Below are 26,825 nucleotides of genomic sequence, written 5' to 3'. Positions count from 1 at the left end.
CACCTATGGTTATGCCAACGCTCCAGTTGAAGCCTCTGCACAAGTCCTTAGGGAGCAGGATTGCTTAACACCTCTTCTAAGCAACTGCAAACGTCGCCAAGCTGTCTTCATCTCTACAATTACGCTTTGCTATTAACATGATTCACAGAAGAACAAGTAAAACACACTGCAACAAGCCTTCGTGATCACTGGGAGCACACTTCACAGCCCGAGTGCTCATCCTCCAAAGAATGATGTTCCACAGATGTCTCAGTTTGGGAGGCCACTTCGGTGGACACTAACAAAGTGCCTCTGGATGTTGAAACATCAAGAGAACATGTCAAATCGCTTTCCAACATCCTGCAACTGAACCAATTCCCATGCTTCTCTTATTTCCAACAAAATAATTACGATTGTCCCTTTGTAAAGCAAACGGATCTCTCGTGCAAGTGAGGTGGCTGGACAGCAGCAAGTTTTATTCCATAGAATATGTATAAAATGTTAAAAACACACACAATGATTTAAAGACTTGGTGTGATATCAATAATTTGACCAAACAGAGTGCAGAGCCTAACAGCAGACGTGAATGTTCACTGCACACTCTGGTGCTACAGCAGAGCATCGACCAGGTGTGCACGGGATCTGAACGAACAAGTTGGCTTAACGATGGGTCCGTAAAATCAAAAACCTGCAACTCAGCCCAAGAAGAGCTGAGAATTCCCTTCCACTCGGGGAAGCATCTGGCCTGATGGCTGGTGGCTGCTGATCACTGCCATGTTATCACTCCAAAGCCGTGAAACATCCCCGCGACCGCGTTAATTAGCTCCCTTCGCGACGCGCCTAAACCGCAGAGCGGGGTTACTCACGTGATGTCTCTGCGCTGATAGCAACCTTGAAGAAGGCAGGCGATGAGGTCGCTGATAAACTCCACGTCATCCCTGTGAAGAGCAGCTTCCAGTTCCTAATGAGCAGAAAGGAAAGGAAAAAAAAAGAAATAAACTCCAACCATCAAACTAATTCCTTAAATTTTACCGCTGGCTGATCAGATCAGGACCAAAGAGACTGAAGCAGCCTCAAGTACGTGCACAGCAGCAGGGCGTATGCGGGGTGAGCCCACCTTCCCCATCATTAAAAATACTGCTACTACCACCTCTTCATTGCCAGAGTTTATGGGAAGATCCCTTTAAAATGAAAGAGGGAAGATTTAGATTAGATTTAAGGAAGAAATTTTTCACTCTGAGGGTGGTGAGGCACTGGCACAGGTTGCCCAGAGAAGCTGTGGCTGCCCCATCCCTGGAAGTGTGCAAGGCCAGGTTGGATGAGGCTTTGGGCAACCTGGTGTAGTGGAGGGTGTCCCTGCCCATGGCAGGGGGGTTGGAACTGGGTGAGCTTTGAGGTCCCTTCCAACCCAAACCGTTCTGTGATTCTATGACCTTGAAAGGCTTTTACTGAATGTCCCTCTCCATTCAGAAGACGAATGCTTTTTCTGGAAACCTAAAAAACAGGGTTCAGTGAGGCTGAGATACTACTGCCTAATGAGAAACCCATGACTTCTGCTGGGTTCAGCTGATGGGCAGGAATCAACAGTTTCATTCTCCTGCTTCGCTTTCCACTCGCTAAGACTCGTGAGCTCATCTAAAGAGATGTGGTCCCAAAGCATGGCCCTAAAAGCCACTTCCACAGAGAAGTGCTGGTTTCAGATGGAGAGCCAGGAACAGCTGAAAGCCAGCGAGAAAACGCCCCAAAGAAAACCAGGCGTTTTGATTATTTAACCTCTTTCTCTTTGGCTTTTTGTTTTTTATTTTTTTCCCCAGTAAGAGAGAAAGAAGGGATGCAGGAACATCAGACCTCATGACCCAAAACCTCAGCCCTTGATGGAGGGGTGGAGAGTATCACGGCTTATTTCATCACGACGGAGTCCACGTAAAGGTGCGACGCAGGAACGGATCCACAAAAAGGATAAACTTCTAAAAGGGATAAACCCTGAAAGCAGTTATTACAAATTTCACACGAGAAATAGCTGTTTTTCAGATAGCAATTTCAAGCTGGGATTTAAAAATATTACTAGGCTAACTACAGTTTTATTCATATGCCAGAAAATTGTTCACAGGGCGAAAAACCCGCTTCCTACAAGAGTTGTTATCATCTGTAGGGTACAGCAGTTAACAAGATTTAATATGGATAAATAACACAGGCATAAGCAGCTATTCTTTTTGGGCTTCAGAGTAAATAATGGATTGAATACAAATTCCTACTTGAATGTTACTCAACAGACTGTTACACAAATGGCTAAGCTAATGGCTACAGAATAAAGGTTAATGGCCAGAGAATAAAGGATAAACGTTTTGGCACTTACCCAATAAAGAAGAGAAAGTGCTTTTTTATTAGACCGCAGTAACTGCCGTAATAAAATTATTGATAACAGATTGCGAATTAAATGCTGCTGGCAGGTTTTTTTTTTTTTTTCTTTTATTGGAAATTTATTAATGGCCTATTTTCATTATCAACACCGTTCTTCTCTACCTCTTGCACAACATCCAAAGTGCTCCACGAGCAGGAGCCTGCCACCTGCCCTGTGAAAAACATGCTAAAGGCACCTATTCCACGCGGAAACTCGAGGCAAGGAAAGGGCGGCGGGCAGCCAAAGCCTGCTGCAGAGCGAGGAAAAGTACCAAAAATCCCTGTTTTGGTCTCGAGACGACTGCTCTGCTCAATGACAAGTTAATACAAAACCTGCAGTTGTTGCTTGCCATCCCTTGGAGAGAGTGATAGTAGTGTTGTATAAATAGTAATTGTGCCACATAAATAGCAATTACTGAGTGAATTCGCTTGGTAAGCAAATTAGTATTTTGGAGGTGTTGACTTTTTTTTTTTTTTTTTTGGTAAATTACTTTAGTGGACATCTGCCCTGATGTTCCCCCTACTTCAGCTTCTCCCTGACACTCCTGCTCTACAGCCATCAGTCGCCAGCCTGCCTCTGCCAGGATGTGCCAGCCTTTTGTAGGAAGGAATATTTAAATTGCTTCCCGTGAGCCTCTTCAGCCCGCTGTTTGACTACTGCTCAAAAGCAGTGGCCACAAGCGGCTCAAGATAGCCCCTATCTCCAGCCATTATTTTCCAGGCCCAGGAGTGACCTTGATATTTTCGGAGCCGGCGGGCATTCCTCGGGCACTGGGCAAGGTGCTGTCTCCTGGGGCAGGGACTCACCAGTCTTCCCCCAAAACAGCTGGCTGGGGAGTTTTCCCCCCTCTCTTGCTGCACCCAGAGCCAGTGGGTTATGGCAAATGCACAGTCCAAGTATTATTGTGATTATTTGTCTTCGAAAAAGATAGTGACATTGTCCTGTAAAGCTTTTATCCACTTTTTTTTTTTCCCTGTTACTGCTTGTGATAGGGCAAGAGCAGCGTGAGGTGCTTTCATTTCCCAGGGATGGGTCCACTGGCCCTGTTGAACCGAACGTCACCACTTCCTACGCTGCTGGATTCTCCAGCTTTCTGCCCCAAAACACCTAAATCCTGGACTTTTCCCAGGGTGCTGTGGGAACGCCAGGAAGCAGGAGAACACAATGAAAATCTGAACATCTCAGGACCATGAAGAAGAGTTGGGATCCCCTTGGGTTTTCACCCAACGCTTCAGCCCAGATTTGGCAGAGGGAGGAACAACTCTTGTTTCCCCAGCCCTCCCCTCCAACCACGGGCAGATGGTGACGCGGCGCAGTGCTTGAGCGGCACGTTGAACAGAGATGGCTAGGGACTCCCAGGAGAAGGATACCACCAAAAAACCAAAAAATCCCCTGGTCTTCAGGGCAAACCATGCCCAGGGTGCTCATCCCAGCCTTCCTCTGGCCTGGCCAGGGCGAGCGGCCGGCTTCCTCCCTGCCACCGCCACCATCTCCCCCTCCCTGTACTCCTCCAACCCTTTTGTTTTTCCCCTTTTCTCTTTGAGCACTGAGCTGTGAGCGCAGAAATCTGAACCTTTTGCCAAAACGCTTTGGGGACAGCACAGAAAGGAAACAGAAGAGGCAGCAAATCAGCAGAGGAAGAAGAGAGGGGGGCGACACACACATCTCCTCCTCCTCCTCTGGCTGGAGAGAGCAACAGACAGGAGAAAAGTAGGATTCTCCCCCTCTCCAGCTGGCGTCACACCTCATTAGGGAAAAGCCTGTTTAACATCTCACCCTCCCCCCAGCCCCGGACTAAATCCCCCCCCTTGAGTCAGCCAAGGGCTGGTGGGAAGAGATGGCCACCGGAGTGAGGGTGACCACTTTGCCAGGAGGATCACTAGCCCGAAGTGGGACAAGCCAGGGAGCTCACGGGGGAGACAGTTGGCAGGGGTTGGGCTGGGAGAGAAGGGCCCGCTGCCCCACGCCGGGCACCACGGTGGGTATGGCTAACCCCACCGGAGCGTTGTTGGCCAACGGTTGAGTGCGAAGCAAAGGCTGAACCCCCAGAGGTGTATTAAACCCCCGAAATCACCTGGAATGGCCTCCGGACCCATGAGCAGGTTGGGTGCTGAGGTATAGGACTGCAGTTTAAAGGCTTCCTCTGTGCTGGAGACGAGTCGTCTATAATGGAACCTGATGGACATGACCAGTTTAAGCACAGCTAAGCCTTGTCCAAGTTAGCCGCCGGTTTAAAAACCCCAATCCCTTCAGCTCTATTTCCATACGGCTGCTGTGATCAGCTTTCCATTGCGATGCTCCCGAGTGACTCAACGGGCTTTCTCAGAGGCTTTAGGAGATCACCTGAAGCTACAGGTGGGCTGTGCTGAGCCAGCCCCAACCCACGCGCTGAAATTCCAACGCCGTCACTAAATCTGAGTCAGGACGTTCTTCTCCCCTCCCAGATAATTAATGACAATAAGTACCTGGGCAAGAGTTAGGGGAATTCACGCAAAAGAGTAGAGTTACTGGGACCGGGCAGGAAGACAGCAAGTCAACTGCAGGTCTGAAATGCTTTAACGAGCATCGTTTTCCCCAGTTTAAAAAAAAAATAAAAATCATTTAACCAGTTGCTCTGCTAACCCTCACAACTTGTTTGTTCTATCAGTGTGCTCAACCCCTAGGATGTTCTCAGCACACCCGAAAAACCCATGCTGTGCTCGCCCTGCTTGCGACTGCTGCCATCGCACGGAAACGGTTTTCAAAACACGACACCTACTGAGGGTGCCCCGCTCTGCACGATGAGCCAGGAGGGCATCGCGGGGGTTAGGGGTATTCCCAGGGCCACGACACCCTGGAAGTGCAAACAGCAGTGGGTTTAGATGGCTGCCTTAAATTCAGAAAGATGTTATGGCTCCTGATCCTGATCCCTGGCAGTGTTCAAGGCCAGGCTGGATGAGGCTTTGGGCAACCTGGTGTAGTGGAGGGTGTCCCTGTCCATGGCAGGGGGGTTGGAACTGCTTGAGCTTTGAAGTCCCTTCCAACCCAAACCATTCTGTGATTCTATGTCACTTTGAAAATGCAAACTCTTTCCAATGCTGATGGACATTTTTGGCCCAGCTAGAATTCTCCAGGCTTAGTTTATAGGCATATTCCAGTTTTGTCCTCCTTGAAGCCTCTCTATCAAGATGCTTAAAAATCTGAGACCACCGTGCTATCTATCTACCACCTGTCCCGCTGGCCAGAAGGGTCGTGGCTTCTTGTTCTCCACCCCCATTAACCTGCTGCCTGGTCCCTCTTTTGGGCCAGGGACCCTCCCCTGTTGGCACAGCATGCCGCCTCTTGCTCTCCGGCTGGAATTTTTCACCGCTGTGCAATACAAACAAATACGAGCAGCTCACGCTGGGTGGCTAAACTGTACTGAAAAGAGATTTCAGACTGATCAATCCAGTCTCCCTCCTGCCCCATAGCAGCATGCCAGTGCTAACAAAGCTCTCCTCCCCTCCTAGCTCATCTTGCCCAAAGTGATTTGGGAAAAAACAACATTCGTTACGACGTTTATGCACTGGCAGCACCTAAAAAGATGTAAAACTTGCTGCTCCTTCCATTTCTTCCCCCTGAGAAGTACCTTTTCAGACGGACAGTGCACATCTGAAGCTTTGAAGTAACAAGTGGTTAGTTTCTGCTTAGTAGTTAGACATTAGTACTCGATGCCACCGCCATCGTCTTTCTTTTTCGGCAGTTTTATTAGCAGCCAAAGCACTTGGTGATCTAGCTACTTCCCTCCAAAGGATCATTTCTCCCTTTCAAAATAATCCCCTCTTCCTTCGGAGCAGATCATCTACCCCATTTACCATAAGCCCGTTACACTGGCACCATAAGCATCGCACTGGGCACCGAGCTGCCTTTACATGGGACAGAGACAGAAATTTCAGGCTCAGCAGAAGCGACGGTCTCCAGCTTGTGGTTTGCAGACCCCATGGAAGACTTCCAAGAGGCCTGTGAAGGGCAATTAAGAAAAGCAAACTTAACATCAGTCTGCTTACATTTCTAATCAGGGGTCTGTGCCTTTATGGGAAAAGCACCAGGGTCGCACCCTTTAAAATAAAAAAACAAAACCAAAAAAACAAACAACAACCAAGAAACCCCAACAAACCAACCAAACACCCCCACAAAGTGGCTGACCACTCTTGCCCAAGCCACAAGTTCAACTTCTCTAGCTGAAAATAACCTCCAAGCACAATGGTACGAAAGGAAACAAAAGTCTGCTCGAATCGCATCCTGTTGGTCTCGCCCTCGGAAAGTTGTCATTTATTGTCACCTAGAAAGGGTCTCTCCCAGGATATGGCGTATCAGATGTATTCAGATTGTTAAACCACTCGCAGCCAGTGCTGCTTTAGGCTTTTGGGGTTTTTTTTTACTGGGAAGACAGGTTGAGGAAAGTGGTGAGCGGACAGCTGGAGTTTGGGACCACTCTGGAGCTAACCTGTAGCACTGTACAGATTACATACGTTGTTTAGCACTCCCAGTCCCACGCCAGTAGTACCTTGCTGATAAAACCAACCCAATTCAACCCCAAACTCCCTCTTCTCCACAAACGCTGGATTTAGCGTTCCCGTCTATGGGCTAATTACCACCAGCAGCTAAAGACTAAACATTTGGGCAACTGTTTTACGCGGCGCCTCGGGCGAGCGCCGTCGCGTCGGCGGGGAACGGCATCGGCGCGGCGCTACCTGTTCTTGACGTTGTTTCTGGAAACAACATCAGCGGATGAGCTGCGGTCCCTCCCTAGACGATTCGGCTGCAGGATAAATAAAGAACAGCTGATCCTGCCGTGTCACCATCTCCCGCGGTAAGAGGCTTCCTGGGTACCTAGTGGGAGTTCTGCTAAGCTTTTAAGCCCATTGGCAACGTGGGGAACAGTCTGTAGCACCAAAGCCAAGAGGCTCGAAGTAATAATCCGATTTCAAAGCTCCTCCTCCTCCTCTCCAGCCAAAGGCAGCAAGGGAGGATGAGATCAGACTGTAGATGCTCTTCGTTTTAGGTCTGGCCATTGCGCTCATCTGCTCAGCATGAGCACAGGGAAAGGAAAGGATGAGTGCCAAAATCTGGAATGGATTGCTTGGCTGAAGTTTCAGCAACAATCTTAAGTCTTACCGGGAAAAACATTTTTTTTTTTTTTTTTAAGGGGATTTTTGCCGCTCTCAATATATCCAGACCGGCCCATCTAAGCCAACCTCCGCTTTCCTAGTTCACACACCGGCCAAAACTGGGGGATTGACTCCTTGCCATCACGCACTGCTGATGCAACATCGCACGCGAGCTGTGCAGCTGGTTTGTGCTCGCGCCACGGAACTTCTTCTGCAACAGCAACGGGCGATGCTCCGGCATCTACATCGCTCTCCCCCCGCCAGGATGTTATTAGCAGCCAGTTGATAAGCAAGCCATGAAAAAACTATCTTCATGGGTGTCAAAATAAACAGAAAGCCCAGATCACCCCTTAAGGGCTCAGGTAATTCCATTACATCCCTTCTGCCCCTCAAACAAACCCAACGACCTGGATTTTGAATGGGGGAAGAAAGGTCCCTGCCCACCCTTGCCTGAAAAGCAGGATGGAATAGTAAAATATGTCAAGATTTAAAAAAAAAAAGGCTGTAAAGCCTTGCTTTTTCCCTTTAATCTGATCTCCACATCCAGCCATTCTTCTGCCTCCCCTTCGGATGCCGCGTGGAGAGCAGCCCACAGCGTACCCACCGCAAACAAACCCAGGCTGGCCGCTCAGCGGGGTGATTGGCCTCAAAGTGCTACTGGCATTAAAAACCTCTTCCTCCTCACTCGGGGTCAGGCAAAAGAAAAGCCCCGCCGAGAGCCTGCAGCCACACACAGGTACCCCACGGGTTTCTACCACCGCGCACGGCCAGGATGAAAAGTGGGTGAATTCCACCACGGGGCTACGCTGAAATCCAAGTTTCAGCATTTTTTAATTTTTTTTTACATTAATCTAGCAAAGAAGAATTTGCAAAAGTATGAAATAGCCGCCTACCGGTATGAACCCTGATGATGCAGCCAGGCAGCTACTGAGATGCATGAACTGCCTCTTTGCAACAGGCTCAGGCTTAGTCTCAAGCCTAAGGATAAGTTTTAAAAACACACATCTCCTCCACGGCATAGCGGTTTGCGGAACCATAACTAATAATGTCTCTTTCGTACTTTTAGATAACTGTCTGCGTTACTCCGGGTAGCCAAAAACATCACTTCCCTTATCAGGCTCTCTGAGCTTATTCCAAGCTTATGCAGTCCAGACACAGAATCATAGAATCACAGAATGGTTTAGGTTGGAAGGAACCTCAAAGATCATCTAGTTCCAGCCCCCCTGCCACGGGCAGGGACACCCTCCACTACACCAGGTTGCCCAAAGCCTCATCCAACCTGGCCTTGAACACTTCCAGGGATGGGGCAGCCACAGCTTCTCTGGGCAACCTGTGCCAGTGCCTCACCACTCTCAGAGTGAAAAATTTTTTTCTTATATCCAATCTAAATCTCCCCTCTTTCAGTTTAAAGCCATTGCCCCGTGTCCTGTCACTACACGCCCTTGGAAAAAGCCCCTCTCCAGCTTTCCTGTAGCCCCTTTAAGTACTGGAAGGCCGCTATAAGATCGCCCCGGAGCCTTCTCTACATACTTCAATACAAAAATTAATGGCTTTTATACTATCTTTTTTATTAGTATGAGAAACACATGCTGCCACCCGAATGAGAGGTATATGCACGAAGGGACAGGCTTGTCACAGAAACGGTGTTTCAAGCCTGTCGAATATCGTCGTGCCAGTCACGGTCCCTCACACAGCTCTGGCTTCCTAACGCAAGTCACCGCAGCATCCGACGCCAAAACAAATCCAAGAAGTTACCTCTTCCAGTACCCACACTCTACCTCCAGCCCTGTCCAAAAAAAATTAAAATAAAATAAATCTCTACTTCAGCTGCTATGTGGAAAAAAGCCCCCCCAGAGCTTTTAAAGCCTGGTCGGGGCTCAGAGCCTCCATCCCCAGCGACCACCTAGGACACCTTCCCCGGCTGGCCCCCACGCTCCCTCAGCTGTCCTGCTGAACACCAGGCCTGCCCTGCTCCGCTGAGCTGTCATCTTCCATGGGATGCTAGTAAAAACCCAACCAGGACCCAGCAGGGTTGCCTGGTGACCGAGGCAGCTGCTCGCGGGGCTGGAAGCAGCTGAGAGACAAGCTGGGAGCCCCAGGAGAATTCCCGTTCCCCTCCCTGCAGCTGGGGAAAAGCAGAGGGGAAAAGGGTCTGCTCGGAAAAAAAAAAACAAAGCAAAAAGTTGGCAGTCTCAGTGTTTTTAGGTGTGAAGTGTCAGGAGCTGCTTCTTACGACATACCGTGAGGAACTCAACATCTGCACAAGTGGCACCGGTGCAACTGTCCCGACTAAGGCCCCTGGGCTGGAGATGGCCACGACCCACCAGCTCCACCCGTGCCTGGAAGGAGCTCAGCCAAGTTGTGTTGGCCAAAGGCAACGATACGGAGCCCTTGGTGCACTCAGGAGACGGACCCGCCGTGTTTTCCTCCCCATCTGGCAATGCCACTCCATAAATCAGGGGATGGAGCGCTTGTAGCTCTGCTTCCAGAGCACGGGATGGAGATCTTCTGCAACACTTACGCCGTACGGGAATTCTTCCCTAGCTTAATTTAACGTCGTCTTTATAGCCAATAAATTTGCAGATTGCTACAAACACTTGGCTGTTTATGCAATAATAGTTATATCTGCCAGAAACGGCGAGTTACTGTTGATGGTAATTGTGATGATGATGATGATGTTCATAAATGTTAATGCTAACGACGCTCTTAAAACACATATTATAAACGGCGTGGTAATTTGAGAGAAGCGCAGTAAACTATCGCCCAGGCACAGAGGAAACCAAATAACAGAAGTTATTCGGAATACCTTTTTCTCCTAAATTCCTTCCTCCCATCCAGAATAAGGAAAAAAAAAAAAAAAAAAAAGAAAAAATAAAAAGAAAAAAACAGACTCGTTTCATTACATTTAAAAAAACTGAAAGAAAGGTCTGTTACGTCTTGTAAACTGGAATAGCCAGCTTTGTTTCTGCGATTCAATGCAGAAGTGATGACACTGGATTATCCAAATATCCGTACAAAACGCTTTGGTTGGATGAAATAGCTGATCAGCCTGAAGTGGGGGGAAAAAAAACCCACCACGATAACAGATAATTATATAACCAGCTTGTAAAAGTGTTATTAGTAGAGCATGGGATCAGGAAAGCCCTGGCTTTTATTCTCACTTCATGCATTCAGCACGGAGAGCTAAATCTCTGTTCATCTCTCCCTCTCCTCCTCCACCCCCCAAAAAGTTTGGTAATCTTTAGCCCACCCTGTCAAACACTTGCAATCTTTGAGTAAAAGCAAGGCTGAGGTTAACGTCCTGCCACTTCTCTAACATCCAGACGCTGTGTTCTGCCTTGATAACAGAAGAAAACTGGCAAAAAAAAATATTCCTCTGCCTTTCAGATAAGGTAGCTCGAGGACTCAAGGGTAAACTCTAAAGTTCAACATTTTAGTTTGAAAGGATGTTTCCAGTCATTGGCTACTGGAATTCAGATCTTCAGATCTTAACTAAGTGATAAAACGCAATAAAAAAAAAAAGCTGTGCCACAAGGTGTCTCTTTCAAGGAAGGAACGAGAACATTAGCCATTCTGCACGGTAACTAAGCATGGCCAAAAAATAAAACACACACGTGGACCTTGTCCTCAGTTATCCGTAACTGAATGTCTCTGGAAATCTTTTCCTCGGGAGTACAGTTTTTTTTCCCCTCCTTTCTCAGGAACGGCAGAGGCGAATCCAAGCAGGAGAAAAATTAAACTGGTGGCAATGGACCTTGAAGGTCTGACAGTGACCTGCGGCGCTCAGGTCTTCGAAACTGCTTTCATTTGCCAGAACGTAAATTAGATCCCTCGCTAGGTACAGCGCCGGGGTTAATGGGAGCTTTATAAAGCCTTCTTTGAACATACAGATTATCCTTTTCAAAAAAGACTAATCTTGTGGTTTAAAGTACAGTACTGGGAGCCAGGAAACCTATTCCAAGCTCCGTCAGGCTGGGTGACTTCAGGCAACCCACTTGACTGTTCTCCGCTCTTTTTCAATACACGCAAAATAGAGACAAATACCTGAATCTCCCACGAGGCTTAATATTTGTAAGAGAACAAGAACCAGCTTAACCATTCATGGATCCCTGGAAGCAGCAGAGGACAACAGGCCCCTCCACGTGGGCTTGGTCAACCTCTCCAAACAATAAGTTTCAGAGATAGCAGCAAGGACACCTGCACCGGGCACCTCATACAGGAAAGAATCCGGAATTACGACATTACAAATGACTTTTTTTCCAGCAGTGAAGGAAATGTCTCCTCCTGTCTGGCGTTTCTGTCCAAAGAAGAATCATAGAACCATAGAATGGTTAGGGTTGGAAGGGACCTCAAAGATCATCTAGTTCCAACCCCCCTGCCATGGGCAGGGACACCCTCCACTACACCAGGTTGCCCAAAGTCTTATCCAACCTGGCCTTGAACACTTCCAGGAATGGGGCAGCCACAACTTCTCTGGGAGGTACTCAAAAGGAGCAAAACTGAGAAACTAAGAAAAATTCAAGTTTAGGGAAAGCCGTGCTGGCTAGGCAACTCTCAAAGAACAGCTTTCCTCTGCAAGGATCTGATTTCACTGCAAGAATATTAAAAGCAACTTAAAGACAACAAAATAAATCCAATTAAAAAAAATAATAATCAAGCATTTCAGAGGTAAAATAAAGCAGACTACCAGAAGTGCAAGATGACACAGAACATTCAGTGCTGGGAACAAGGATCACTACTTTCCTTCCAAGAACAAGCTCGTCCTAGACTTCTCCACTGTGAAAACCAACAGCAGCTGAGAGGCTCCTCTCAGAAGGCACGCCATTCCCCAAACTGTCATAGCTACATACTCCTCATCTTTTAGTTTCCATATATTAGTCTCCTTCAAACTTTTAAATAAAACGAGTATAAAACATTCGGGTATAAAACAATCCCATGACTTCCAAACCTCCTTAAAGGAGAGCACGCGGAGCCCTGTTTGTGCTACGCACTACGACATTCCAAAGACTCACATCTTGCAAGACCAAGCACAGCTGTTCTCTGCACACCCCGACGTTTCGATCGACGCATTCACGTGCTGCTACTCTTTGGAACACCTACTTGTCCGGGAGTGGACGTGGCTCTGACCTGGTCACTCCCAGAGGACTCAATCCCACCGTGTTGATGGCTGGTAACATTTCCTGTGACTCAGCCTCACTAAGAAAGCTTTAGCAAGGGGACCTCCAAAGACTGTTTCCCAACTCATTCCCTTCCAGCGCACAGAAATCTCAGGAAGTCATTTTAACTCAATAACCTCCATGCCACTTCCACTCAGTCGAAACAGAAGAAGAAGCAGCAAACAAACAAACAAAAATCACATCCTACTCCGCAGGCTACAAAATTTCCTCGTTCCAGGATTTCTCACATGGAACAAAGTTATCCAACCACACAACATAATGTCACTTCCATTTCCGCAGAAATAAATTTTGGCATTGAAAAAATTCCACCTATGCAAGGCCAGGTTGGATGAGGCTTTGGGCACCCTGGTGTAGTGGAGGGCGTCCCTGCCCATGGCAGGGGGGTTGGAACTGGATGAGCTTTGAGGTCCCTTCCAAACCAAACCACTCTGTGATTCTATGATTTACTGTGGCAGGCAACACGGGAGCACATCTGCAGCCAGCAATCAAGGAACAGCACTCAGGACAACCTCTGTATCGATTTCCAGCTGGGGTGCAAAGTTGGGAATTCGATTCCCTTCCCCCCACATCTGTCCCTTGAGCTGAGAAGGAAGAAAAGTCCCAAAACGCCCCAGACTCACTTTTGTATAAACTGAGGTATCGCAATTAATTTTCAAATAGAAAGCAAACGATTCTATTTTCCTAACAGCACTCACGAAAGAGCTCGGGTGGTTTGATCCGTTGCCATTCATTCCTTCAAACGCACATCCAGCCTTTCAGTCCTTCGGTGCTTATTGGCTCCATGGAAGGTCAAGCACGAAAGGATTAATCCTCACAATAGCGGGAGTCCCGGATTTTGGAGGGGGGGTGGGTGGGGGAGAAGGATGAGCGCGTAGGCTGCATCCCTGCTCTTTGGGCATCCTTGCCGTGATTTCGTCTTCTGCCTAAAGCTACCTTAAAAGGGGGCTAGCACGGAAAAAGGGTGCCCCCATGACTGAAACGTGAAAAGCGTTATGGGAATTTTGGTTTAAACCTGCCAAGACTCCGAGAAGGGGTGGGAGAAAGGCGAGGCATGGCTCAGCAGGGAAGGGAATAGCGAAGGCACATCCAGTTCCTACTCTGTCTGTTGGGAGTCATGCCGGAGCTGAAGAGGTTCATGACTCAGACGGTTCAGTGCTGGTTATCGGCCATTAGCTCAAACTCCGAGATAAAAGAGAAAGATGAAGCTTTTGCCCACTCCAGCCCTTGTCCTTCCTTCGCCTGGCAGCGGGGAGGTTACTGTTGTTCCTGCCCCTTTTTCACCATCGGAACGGCTCAGAGGCACGCTTGCTGCAGAAGCAGATGGCACTGCCAGCAGTCACAAACATTAGATGCAACAGCCCATCATTGACGTGCAACTTCATGTACTCGGGTGCAGCCCCCGGGGGTATACTTGCAAGATTTGGTTACATGGGAACTTCGAAGTGTGGGTTTTTTTCCAACCGTAGAGATCATTTGGGACATGGAAAGGGCTGGCAAAGAGGGATTGGTTTCGTTAACTTTCTCTTCAACCTCTGTATGAGCCCAGTAACACATACACGAGAAGACTTCATGCATCTTTACGGCATTTAACCTCACAACAGCCGTGGGGGCTCCTCGCACACGAGCGAAGTGATTTGCCTCAGATCACACAGGAAGCCAAATGCAGAGCCCTAAACCCGAGCCTAAAAACTCTCAGACTAGACCTCTGACCACTGCAGCATTAATCCATTTCTCATTTAGGTTAATTGAACTTAACACTAACAGGTTTATTCCACTATTACACGGTGTGGAGCGATACATTAGAGGAAGAGATCCAGACTTTTCTGTGAATCACGTCTCTACATCTCAGTGTAACGATGCGACCCTGAGGACAGAGTCATCCTCAGCACCTCCACAACTGAGGGGCCTGAAACGCTGCTGACCTTCAAAACCACACTGCAGCTAAACTCTCCTGTTGCAGAGGACAGGGGAAGGAGGACACTGATCCTGCCTCACTGCACCCACAGAATAATACATATTCCCAGTGCCAACCAAGGTCCAAAGTCCGTACAGGAGCACCTGAACACAACACCCAATTTTTCAAATGCTTCGAGCCCATAACAACCTCTTTTTATAGAATCATGGATTCGTTTACGTTGGAAAAGGTCTTGAAGATCACAGAGTCCAACCACTAACGTGAACACTGTCAAGTCCATCACTAAGCCGTGTCCCTGAGTGCCACATCTACAGGTGTTTTAAACATCTCCAGGGATGGTGACTCCACCACTTCCCTGGGCAACCTGTTCCAATGCCTTCTGTTGAAACTAAGGGACTCCACGCTTTCAGGGGAGAGAGAGGAAATCTAATTTAATAATTCATGATGGGGATACAGCAACTATAGGTCAAACTGCTGTAAACACAGCATTCCCCCACGTCACCTTGGCTGTGGTTAAAACACGGAGCAGTAGAGGACTCGCATAGGAGGACACTTCAACACAGCACAAACTAGAACTAAGCTTGGAATTAATTGGACTGGTGTAAAATTATACCTTAATGCACACAGAAACTGGATGAGAAGACAGATGGTGAGGAGGAAAGGAGAAAAAAGAAGAGTGGATTGGATATACATATGTGGATTTACATTCTGTGAGCTTGGCACAAATCTTAGAGGCAGTTTTTTATTTCCAGCACAATAGAAAGTTGCCTGACAGTGCTGGTACACTAGATAAGGGGGAAAAAAGAGCAGATGCTTTTGAAGGGCTTTGTAGTACGAATCTTCGGCAGGAATTTAGAGATCAAGGTGGGTAGGAGCACCGGAGGAAGGAAGCTTTTTCAGATATGGGGGAAGCATAAAAAAGGAGAAGCAAGAGGAAAAAGGAAATTCTGGTGAACTGAAGTAACTGTCAGGGTCCAGACCATACGCAAAAGTGCAAGGGAAATGTTCAGCAGAGATGCAGCTCGGGCAAAGGCACGCAGAACGCTGCAAGTAGAAGTCATAGTGGAAGTTTCTATGATTCTATGATTCTATGATTCTATGATTCTAAGTTGTCAAAAATTAATTAACAATAGTAGGCATACTGAGGAAAGCAACGTAAAATATCATTGTGCTTCTGTATAAACGCAGAGCGTATCTACACCTTGAACACTCCATGCGGTTCTGGTGACCACATTTGGGAAAAAAACAAAAACAAAACCAAAAACCTGAAAAGCTAGAGCAAGGCAACAACATGCATGGAACAGCTTCTGCAGGAAAAACAGTGACGCAAAACGATAAAAGGCTATAAATTCAGAAACGGCATGGAGAACGAGTGCTCATAGTCCTTTCTGAAAAAAGAATGGACAGACATCAAATGAAATTGTCAGGATAAAAACAAACAAAAGGAGACACTTCCTCGCACAAGCAATAATCCATCTTTGCCATGGAATATTACGGACGCTAAAAGCGTACGTGGGTTCACAGGAAAATTAACAGAAGAGGCGGCGAGGAATCCATCAAGGGCTGTTAAATCCAAAAGGAAGTTTCTGAGCTGCGAATATGAGCCAGAGGCTGGGAGCACAGTCTAGGGAAGTATCACTGCTCGATTGCCCCGTTCCGACGCTCTTCCCTGGGTATCCGCCACGCAACAAGAGACAGGATGCTGGGCTAGACAAACCTTTGATCTAACCCTGTACATCCATTTTTGTGGACAAGGCAGAAAGGGGTTTGTATTCCACCCTGGATCAGGCTGGGGATAGTAAAATTTGAGCAGGAAAGAACGTGATTTAGATGGCAAATGCAGACCGCGCTGGTTGCCTAGAGTTGAATGTCATAGAGGAGGGAAAATGTGAAGGCCCTAAAAAAAAATAATAAAATCTTGTTACAGCATTAAAACAGAGGACAGAGATGAAACTTTTGATGGCAAGTATGTGTATGAATACAGAAAACTGCATTTCAGACACAGGAGGGAATAGAGACTCGATTTCACACGACTTGGGATGTAAGAAGGGAGGCAAAAAAGAGGAGATAAAAGAACGGTATTGAAGAAGACTCCCAACACGTAAAATCTCCACTCCTCGCCAATGCCTCAAGCTATGAGCAGAGGCAAGAGAAAAAGAGATGAAAAATGCACTTTGACGCGCTCGTGCAACTTCAAGAGATGAATTTGAGCTGAGGCAGTGGAGATGGTCACGTAATTAAGGTACTGGACAGACACGAGGAGATCAGAGTTCATTTCCCAGCTGCGCCACAGACTTCCTTCGTGATGTTGGGCATTTCACTTTGTTGTTCCATAAAACTGAGAAAATATTTTCGTAATGTGCAGGAAAGCTGTGAGGCTGGATTCTTTAAACATCTGAGACGCGCTGCGGTGTCTGAAGAGGTGCAGTTGGGATAACAAACGTCGAGCACTCGCGTGTTACGGACCACGTCTCACGGGCTGCTGGGACCAGAGGCAGCGTAGGATGTAACCACAGAGGCAGGGAGAGGGGACACAATTCCATCGCAGGAAATCAGCTCAGGAAAATTAAACCCAATAGGGTGGGAGGGGAAGAGGTTTCGAAGCCAGTCAAAACATATCATAGAATCATAGAAGAATCGTTAGGGCTGGAAGGGACCTTCAAAGGTCATCTAGTCCAACCCCCCTGCAAGGAACAGGGATATCTCCAACTAGATCAGGTTGCTCAGGGCCTCGTCCAACCGGGCCTTGAACGTCTCCAGGGATGGAGCATCCACCACCTCTCTGGGCAACCTGTTCCAGTGTTCTACAACTCTCATGGTAAAAAAATTTTTCCTAATATCCAACCTGAATCTACCTCCCTCTATTTTAAAACCATTACCCCTTGTCCTATCACAACTGGCCCTCCTGAACAGCCTCTCCCCATCTTTCTTGTAGGCCCCCTTGAGGTACTGGAAGACCGCTATAAGGTCACCCCGGAGCCTCCTCTTCTCCAGGCTGAACAGCCCCAACTCTTTCAGCCTGTCCTCATAGGAAAGGTGCTCCAGCCCTCTTATCATCTTCGTGGCCCTCCTCTGGACCCTCTCCAACTGGTCCATATATGTGGAGAGCACGTTCAAGAAGCCGAAAAGTTTGCAACGCCTCTGAAGGGCAATGCCACAAACCATAGGAAGGAGTCAGCACGACACTACGAGGGTGGGAGCTAAGCAGGATGATTTGGCATGATTTGGCATAATTTGGCATAATGTGCCAAGTACTGCAATATCCAAATGCACCTGAGTACTCCGAAATATAGAAACGATACGTAGTCTAACATTTTCGATACTTTCTACCAAAATTTCCTTCCCCCTCGGCGATCAGAAATATAAAACTTAAATCATTTCAATATTAACAGTATCACTAAAGGAGATATAAGCAGGCTCTGACTTGGGATACCAGCACCACGGCAAAATCTACGAGAACCACAATACGGGCTGTTTTGATCCACTGAAATTTTACGCTCAGACACTTAATATACACTAATCCCTTTGAAACTTATCTAAAGCTAAATTTGAAATTACTATAACCAGTAAGAGTTGAAGCTTTCTCAGATTTTTAATCAATCACTTAAACCACACTTAAAAACATCCAAACCAAATATTTGCCAAGAGATGTAAAACAACTCCCAGGCTGAACCGGCAGAAAAGATTTTCAATCCTGGAATTGATCAGCCAGTTGAGTTTTGTTTGCTGCGTTATTTTACAGGTGGATGAGCCTTTCTCGGCCCACCTCCCAGTCACTCGTGGTCCTGCGGAACAGGACACGGGAGGACACAGCTGCTGCCAAGCACCTACCTATGACCTGAGCACAACCCTTAGCGCACTGAGTTGCAAGCCAAAAACCTACTTTCTTCTTCCAATTTTTAAGTAAAAACCTTTCTGTGAGATGCTGAGATGTTGACTTCATAGAGCCCCAGAGGACCTGAGGATCAGAAACCAACTGGGTCAGGCAGCTAACTGCAGTGCATCAATTTTAGGTGCAAAGCACGTCATTTAACACCATTTAAAACTCAACTGCGTCATCAAATCAATTTTTAAAAGCCTTAGTGCCTTTTTCATTCAATTTTTTAACCAAAAGCACTTTCATTCAGGTCATGAGCAAATAGTATATTCTGCAAACAGGACAAAAGAGTCATGATTTTGTAACATAAAAAATTAAAACAAATCCCAGTAAATGTGCATTAAAGCCATAAATTGCTTAAGCATGTACAGAAGAAAACACTGAATCGCATGTAAAGACTGAATTTGGCTGTAAATCTCCAGACCATAGCAAAATCTAGCGATAATCCAACTTTTACTAACATAAAAGGCAAAAAAAATATTAAAAATCCTATTTAAAGGACAATTTCTTGCTCGCTTGTTTGAATTCAAAAGTGAAAATCTCCACTTTTAACAAACCTGTTTCAACTTCCCAAAAGTTTGAGGGTAAGGGGTCATCAAGCTACTCGGAAGAGCTTTTCCAAGTGTATTTCCAGAGCGGGAGACTGGTGAACAGACCAGTATAGGGGAACGCGGACGGCACGGAGAGCTGAACCCTGCAGGAGCCCTCGACGGCCGCTCGTAACGAGCAGTTCAAGAGCAAGCGCTGTAAATACCCGGGGCAGCCTGCCACCGATGCCTGCAGTCACATAAAATTAATTTAAATTGGAAACAAACTGGCCCGGGTAGCACTTGCCCGAGTTTCAAACAACGTGAAGAGCGAAGCGGCTTATTACGTATTTTGCCGGCAGCTCCGTCGTTAAAATTAAGTAGGAAGTGGGAAAGCTGGAGGGCAGGCAATGCCCGTGCGCGGGTGAATGGAAAGCGACGGCAAGCTTGGAAATTACACACACTTGTAAACCCTCCTTTAGTACCTGGTAAAACGGCTCAACGGCGTAGTTAGGAAAGTTAAGACTGATGCCATCCAGGAGGCACGGATTAGCAAGGCGTTTCCACAAGAAAAAACGGGCACCTCCATATTTTCTAGAAGGAGAGTCGAGACAGCGGTGAAAGAAAAACCAGTAGCCATCATTAATTTGAATTTTCCAACAGCCTTTGGTAATATTAATCACTGCAGTCTATTAGGGAAACTAGTCATGGGGTGAGAGGTAAACATCTGTCAATAGATTAAAGCTAATTTAGAAAAAACGAACAGCATGAATAAATGGCCGGTTTTCAAGAAGGTTAACGGGGGAAGTCCCAGGGGCGGATACTATGATCAACATTTAATATATTAAATGATCTGGAAAGGGGCATATACAATGTGAAATAGGGAAAAAAAAAAATAATTGTTGACCGTACTGCTGCATAGGTTAGTTAAAAGCAGCGAGAATCAAAAAAAAAAAATCTGAAGGATCCACCCAAATTACAGCAAACGAATGTTTGTACACACGGTTACAAGGTTATGCAAATTGGCAAGGAGAGTTTGAACTAATTGTAGACATGGATGGGTTCCACGCTAATTGTAACCATTCGGAGGAAAGATCTGAGTGCCCTCGTGGACAGCGCAGGGAAAACATCTGCTTAGTTTCCAGTCATTGTCAAAACCACAGAGCAGATGTGGAGCTTCGTATTAGAGAGAGATAAAGAAAAACATGGAAAACGAAATTTCAGTCTCGAACATTGCGTTCAACCCGCTTGTGACAAAACGAAACACCAGAAACTTCCCAGTCCAGAAACAGTTGACATGAATTAGACGCTCATCTAAGAACTCAGTTACAAAACACACACGTTACAAAACTCAGACGCGTCGAACTCTAGTTAGCACGACTTTGGACGGCCTGCAGCCCATGAAAAAGTTTGCTGAATAAGAACTCTAATGATTTTCAAATTTCTGGGCTGCGTTCAAGGGGCAATAAGTAAGAGGTGAAACGATCCAGGCGTATGACACATAAAGCAGGCAGAGAAAGCCATCTGGATGCACTTATTCTCCATTCCCACCCTCTTTTTCTCCCAATAAGACAGAAGCAAGGAGTTGTCCAACTAAATAAAAGACAACAGATTTAGAAGTGATGAAAGAAAACACTACTGCACCCACACAGGCAGAACTAACTCACAGAACTCTTCTCAGCAAGGTATTTACTGAAGCAGTAATCCTAATAAGATCAAAACCCACAAAACATCAACAACGACAGCGATTGGAGTCAAGAGAATTCTGCAGTTTTCCCACTTGTCTTTGCAGGATTTTGCTCTTTCTTCCAAGGTATCTAACAGTAGGCACGACTCAGGGAGAAAAAGCCAGGCCAGTGGCCTCATTCAGAACCTGCTCTGAAGGTTCAATCCGAGGAGGCGGACAAACCCTGGACATGAAAGTAGCTCAAAATGAAAGAGGAAGGAAAGAGGGAAGATATGATGGTAACTTCATTGTGTGACCTGCATTCAAGGAAAAGATGGTTTAAGCCACCACAAGAATAGCTGAAAAAAACATTGAGAAACAGAGCTTTTCATGTGTAAAAGCTTCAGCCTTCTCTGAAAAGAGGTAGGAGGCAATACCAAGCCTAGAGTTCCTAGCCCCAACTCTTCCATCCAAATCGAGCTTTAGCCCCAGTCCACCAAAGGAATGCATACCTGAAGTGTCCCCACTCTCCGACTGATATTGGCTACTGAGGTGAGCCCACTGCTGCTTCGTGACACTAACCATCCCCTGCTTTCCAATTCACTTTATCGACCATGAAACTCAGAGACATGAAAGGCACGTGAGACCCTATTTCTAAATCTGGACTATTTGGGGGATATTCTCTGCTACCTCTCTCCTCAATGTATTTGTCTAGTCTAAGTATTTCAAGAGCAGAACTTGCTATTTCTGCTCAGGAACCTTCCTTATGTTTGGAATCAATTTTCTCCTCCTCCAGCTCAGCCTATGATTTCTATCACCCAATTTCCTTGGTTCCCTTGGCATCTGTGTCCTTTAGATACAGTTAAGCATCGGATATAATGAGGCCTTTCAATCTTTACTTACAATAGCATCGTTCTCCCACTGTTATTCTGGTTGATACTCTACAACTTCCATAGAATCACAGAATGGTTCAGGTTGGAAGTGACCTCAAAGATCATCCAGTTCCAACTCCCCTGCCATGGGCAGGGACACCCTCCACTACATCAGGTTGCCCAAAGCCTCATCCAACCTGGCCTTGAACACTTCCAGGGATGGGGCAGCCACAACTCCTCTGAGCAACCTGTGCCACCAGTGCCTCACCACCCTCACTCAGAGTGAAGAATTTCTTCCTCAGATCGAATCAAAATCTCCACTCTTTCAGTTCAAAGCCATTGTCCCATGTCCTATTGCTACACACTCTTGCAAAAAGTCCCTCTCCAATCTTCTTGCAGACCCCTTTAGGAACTGGAAGGCTGCTAGAAGATCTACGCAGAGCCTCCTTTTCTCCAGACTGAACAACCTCAACTCTCTCAGCCTGTCTTCAGAGGAGAGGTGCTCTATCCCTCTGATCATCTTTGAGGCCCTGCTCCGGACTTGCTCCAACAGGTCTATATCTGTCTTATGTTTGGGACCCCAGAGCTGAACGCAGCACTGCAGGGGGGTCTCCCGAGAGCACAGCAGAGGGGCAGAATCCTTGACCTGCTGCCCACGTTGCTTTGGATGCAGCCCAGGACACGGTTGGCTTTCTGGGCTGCCAGCGCACGGTGCCGGCTCATGGTGACCTTCTCATCAACCAACACCCCCAAGTCCTTCTCCTCAGAGCTGCTTTCAGTCCATTCTCCATCCAGCCTGTACTTGTGCTTGGGATTGCCCTGACCAAGGACCTTGCACTTGGCCTTGTTGAACTTCATTAGGTTCTCACAGGCCCACCTCTCCAGCCTGTCCAGGTCCCTCTGGATGGCACCCCTTCCCTCCAGTGTGTCCACAACACCACACAACTTGGTGTCATCTGCAAAGTTGCTGAGGGTGCACTCGATCCCACTGTCAGTGTCACCAACAAAGATGTTAAATAGCACCGGCCCCAAAACTGACCCCTGAGGAACACCACTCGTCACTGGTCTCCACTTGGACATCGAGCCATTGACCACAACTCTTTTGAGTGCGACCATCCAGCCAGTTCCTTATCCACTGAGTGGTCCATCCATCAAATCCATGTCTCTCCAATTTAGAGACAAGGATGTCGTGTGGGAAAGTGTCAAATGCTTTGCACAAGTCCAGGCAGGTGATGTCAGTTGCTCTTCCTCTATCCATCAATGCTGTAACCTCATCATAGAAGGCCACCAAATTATTCAGGCAGGATTTGCCCTTAGTGAAGCCATGTTGGCTGTCACCAATCATCTCTTTATTTTCTATGTGCCTTAGCATAGTTGCCTGGAAAATATGCTCGATGATCTTGCTGGGCACAGAGGTGAGACTGACTGGCCTGTAGTTCCCCAGGTTTTCTTTTTTTCCCATTTTAAAGATGGAGGGGTCCTATATTTCCCCTTTTTGAGTCGGTGGGAACTTCACCAGACTGCCACAACTTCTCAAATATGATGGATAGTGGCTTAGCAACTTCATCTGCCAGTTCCCTCAGGACCTGTGGATACATCTCATCCAGTCCTTTGGGTTAGACCAAAGGTCCACGGAGCCCAATATCCTGGTGGAGACAGTGAGCAGCAGCAAATACTTGGCGGGTGGGTAAGAATGGCGCAAGCATACCATAAGGCTTCCCCCCTCCCAGCTTCCAGCAAGCTGTGGCTTAAGACTTCCTGTGCCAGAGATCGTATCGTTGTGCTTAATTGCCCCCGATGAACTTGTCTTCCATGAATTTGTTTAATTGCTTTTTGAACCTATCTCGACTTCTGGCATCCACAACATCCTGTGGCAATGAATTCCAGTTTTAATTATGTCTTGCATGAAAAAATACTTCCCTTTCGTGTAGGAAATTACTTCCTTTTTTTAAAAAAAAAAAAACCAAACACAAACCAAAACAAAACAAACCCAACCAACAACTAACACTATGTAAGACTACAAGTTCTGGTAAAACATCTCAGGGGCTTTAAAAGAAGTCACTGCATTCAGTAGTCCTCTCTGGCCTTCTGTGGGAGGTTACTGCCCGGAGTATTAGACAAGGCAGCTGGTGAAAAAGGTGAAACACTACATGATGGTGGTGGAGACCTATCTGAGCTGGGAACTTGCAGGAAATGAAAAACAAATGGGTCGCCTACATTCCTGACTGTTGTACGCATTTGCAAAAACCCAACGTTACGAGACAAGATTTGTTCCCTGCTAGATTGCAGGAAAAGGTCTACTTTCCAAGAAGTTTCCAGTGTCACACTTGTGTAACTTAGGTGGTGCAACCCAGTGCAAATGATCACAAAGAACATAATTCTTGGCTTTGCTCATACTATTATTAATTTTTGTGGGTTTAGTGATTATTTATTACCACTGTTTCAGGTCCAGAAGAAATAAATTGAAACATAGAGAAAGAACATAAAGATAATAGATGAAACCTCTTTCTACTTTCCTCTCCTTTCCCAACAACCCAAAACAAAGAGCACCGTCTTTCTATACGTTGGGTTTTTCTAAAACAGGGCAAACTTGGCAAACTGCACTCTCTTTCTTTACCTCTGTAACAAACCAAAGCTCCACCTTTACAGCCACGTCAAGAGGGTCACCAACCCTGGCACCGCTTCCGTGCCAGGGGAGCCTTCTCGCCCTGCGCCAAAGCCCTCGCTACGCTCATCGCAGACCCTGGGGCAGGGGCACAGAGGAGAAGGAGAAGGTCATATTCTCCGGTGAAGATGTGCTGGGAGCTGACAGCTGGCAAACGCTGCCTTCCACTCATTTCAGAGCACTTCTCCTCACGAGCAGTGCGTTTTACCTATTCTTTACCTATTTGTTGCCCATGTGCCACGAGAGCGAGGCTTGGGGCCAGCTTCTCTTTGGATGGGTGACAGCAACCAGATAATCAAAACAACAACAAAACTCAGCATTTAGTTCTCCTGAAGCCAGGCCCTCGCTCGTCATCGGCCGGACACAGAAGTGCACTCAAACCCCATTTTATTTATTTATCCACGTTGCCACGCTCTCTATTCCTGGCAACTGGTGCTCATGACATAGTGGCCTGGGACACGCTGGAACGGGGCTCCGGGTCACCTTGTAAGTGGTGGCAGCAGCTGCCTCCTGCATCAAGCGTTTATTAACCAGCAGCTCGGGAGGGCTCTAAATTAAGTTCTCCGCTCCGTTCCCACATGGGGGAAGGGAGGAAAAAAAAAAAAACCACGCTCCGCCACTGAATCCCTGCTTGCTTCCAGTGGGACTCGCTGAAGTTCCCCCACTGCTCCCTCCGATCCTTGCCAAGATAAGCCACCCAAGACCAGCTTTCCATCAGCAGCTCTCCAGACTTCAGGAGACCACTCGCTATCCCGGCTGCCATGGCTTTCCACAAACTACATGGCCCTTTTTTTGGCTGGTGGCGATGGCACGCGGCTTCTCTCCCGGCGCGGATCCAGCCCTCGGACCACCTCTGCCTCCGAGAAGTTGGCGCAAACGCCATCCCTAAAAAGCCCAGCGGCGGAGGGTTGGGCACCGAGGGTGCTCCGGGCCCAATACCAGTTGTTTGGGAGCGGAGACTGTATAAATAGCCGGCGCGCACATGCTCCGGAGGAGCAGCAGGGGAGGGAGGGAGGAGGATCTGAAGTGTTGGGCCCCAGCTGTGAACTCCTCTTGTTTTTGTTTTAGGGTAATTAATGTTCCCTTGAATAGAGCCAGGGCATGGGCTCCCGTTTCTGCAGCTTTCAGTGCTATCAGCAGCCCTCCTTGGACTGGGAGCGACAGGGGGAGGTTTGAATTTCCTGCCATCCCCGTTAAATGAGGCAATGCGAGCGCGGGGCCGGGGGGTTCGGGGGGCTGGAGGCAGGGGGGACCCACCCAAGCCCCAAAACCCAAGCCCCAAAACCCAAGCCCCACCAGCCAGGAGAAGTACGCCAGCCTGCTCCTGAGAACCACCCCCCCCAGCCATTCCTGCTTCTCCACACTTCTTAATTCCGCTGCCGAGGCAGGGGACCACTGTCCCCCCGTCCCACCGCCCCTCTGCCCGCTCCCCTCTCCCACCCCTGAATGGGATCCATTCCCCCTGTGCTCCCAGACGGCTCCATCCCCGGCTCCCCTGACAGAGCAATCATTTATCAAGTTGTTTCACGCGTTGTCGGGGAGGGGGGCCCCGGGGGACGGGGGTTTGTTTCGTCCCTTTGTTGGAGCTCCACAGGACCGTCCAGCTTAGTCTCCAGCCAACTGCTGAGAGTTGCCGGAGTCCGGGAGCAAATGTTAAAGGGGCTGCCTTTCATCTGCGGGCTGATCCTGCTGCCTTTTCATTTTATTCTTCCAGCTTCTGGGATGTTACTTGCTTACACGCCCCTGCACCCACCCCGCTATCATTCTCCATGCGCGTCTTGGGGGGAGCAGGAGCTTATTTTCCATGTGCTCGTTTCTTCTCCCCATCCCTCCCCAGCAGCTTTTCCTGCCACCAGCCTACTCAGCCTCTGGGAGTTGTTTGTTTTTTGCTGTTTGTTTTGTTTTTTGTGGTTTTTTTTTTTCTGCTGGGCTTTTTCTCATCCTTGAACGTAAGATATAAACCGAATTTGGTTAAAGGCAAGTCTTGTTCATGCAGCCCATCTCTCCCTTGCACGTGGTTTGGTGTATTGCAAGCTTTTATCCCTCTGCTCTCAGTGCCTGGGAGAGGAGTGACTACTCAGAACATACCATCATCAAAATATAGTATTAAAAAAGAAAAAAAGGGAGAAGAGAAGAGACTTTTTGGCAAAAGAACTAAGTAACACTAAAGAAAGAAACATTTCGAGCACTCTTTAAGTGCTCTTGTGTTTTCCACATGTAGGACTGGAAGGCAGATGATCCCATTTGTATGGCAGACCGCCCACACGCACGCAGGAAGCTCGTGGCAGCTCACCTAAGCCCTCTGCACCTCCCTGTGCCTCACCTGTGAGCCTGGCACCCTGCCTGGCTCCCAGGGATCCCACCTGCCCTCGTTAACCAGGCCCTAACACCCTAAGCATTCCTGGACGGAAGGAAACATGGGAACACAAACTGCAGTAGAGCAGGGATGTCCACCTGCATCTCAAAGCTAAGGTCTTGGTTACCTGCTTGGGAACAGCTGAACAACAAGAAGGTAGCCCAAGGAGCTGTGAACCCAAACACATCGTTTCCTTCATTTACCAAAGCACAGATGAAGTGCTTGTGCATCTTATGGTTGCGTTTATTTTGGGACAACTAT

The 26,825-nt window shown here is 47.5% G+C and overlaps 1 protein-coding gene across 1 annotated transcript in view; it reads right to left on the bottom strand.

Annotated features, from left to right (window-relative positions):
- The window catches only part of CECR2 (CECR2 histone acetyl-lysine reader), a 92,852-nt gene that overhangs the window by 43,797 nt on the left and 22,230 nt on the right, over window positions 1-26,825 (bottom strand). The window contains exon 2 of the mRNA XM_086610683.1: window positions 846-940. Within this exon, the coding sequence (XP_086466809.1) occupies window positions 846-940 (95 nt within the window). The remainder of the gene's footprint in view (window positions 1-845; window positions 941-26,825) is intronic.

Source organism: Tauraco erythrolophus, chromosome 4 (genome assembly GCF_009769465.1).
Source record: "Tauraco erythrolophus isolate bTauEry1 chromosome 4, bTauEry1.pri, whole genome shotgun sequence".
Taxonomy (NCBI): domain Eukaryota; kingdom Metazoa; phylum Chordata; class Aves; order Musophagiformes; family Musophagidae; genus Tauraco; species Tauraco erythrolophus.
The sequence above is the reverse complement of the archived record's forward strand: the minus strand, read 5'-3'. Positions and strand labels throughout refer to the sequence as shown.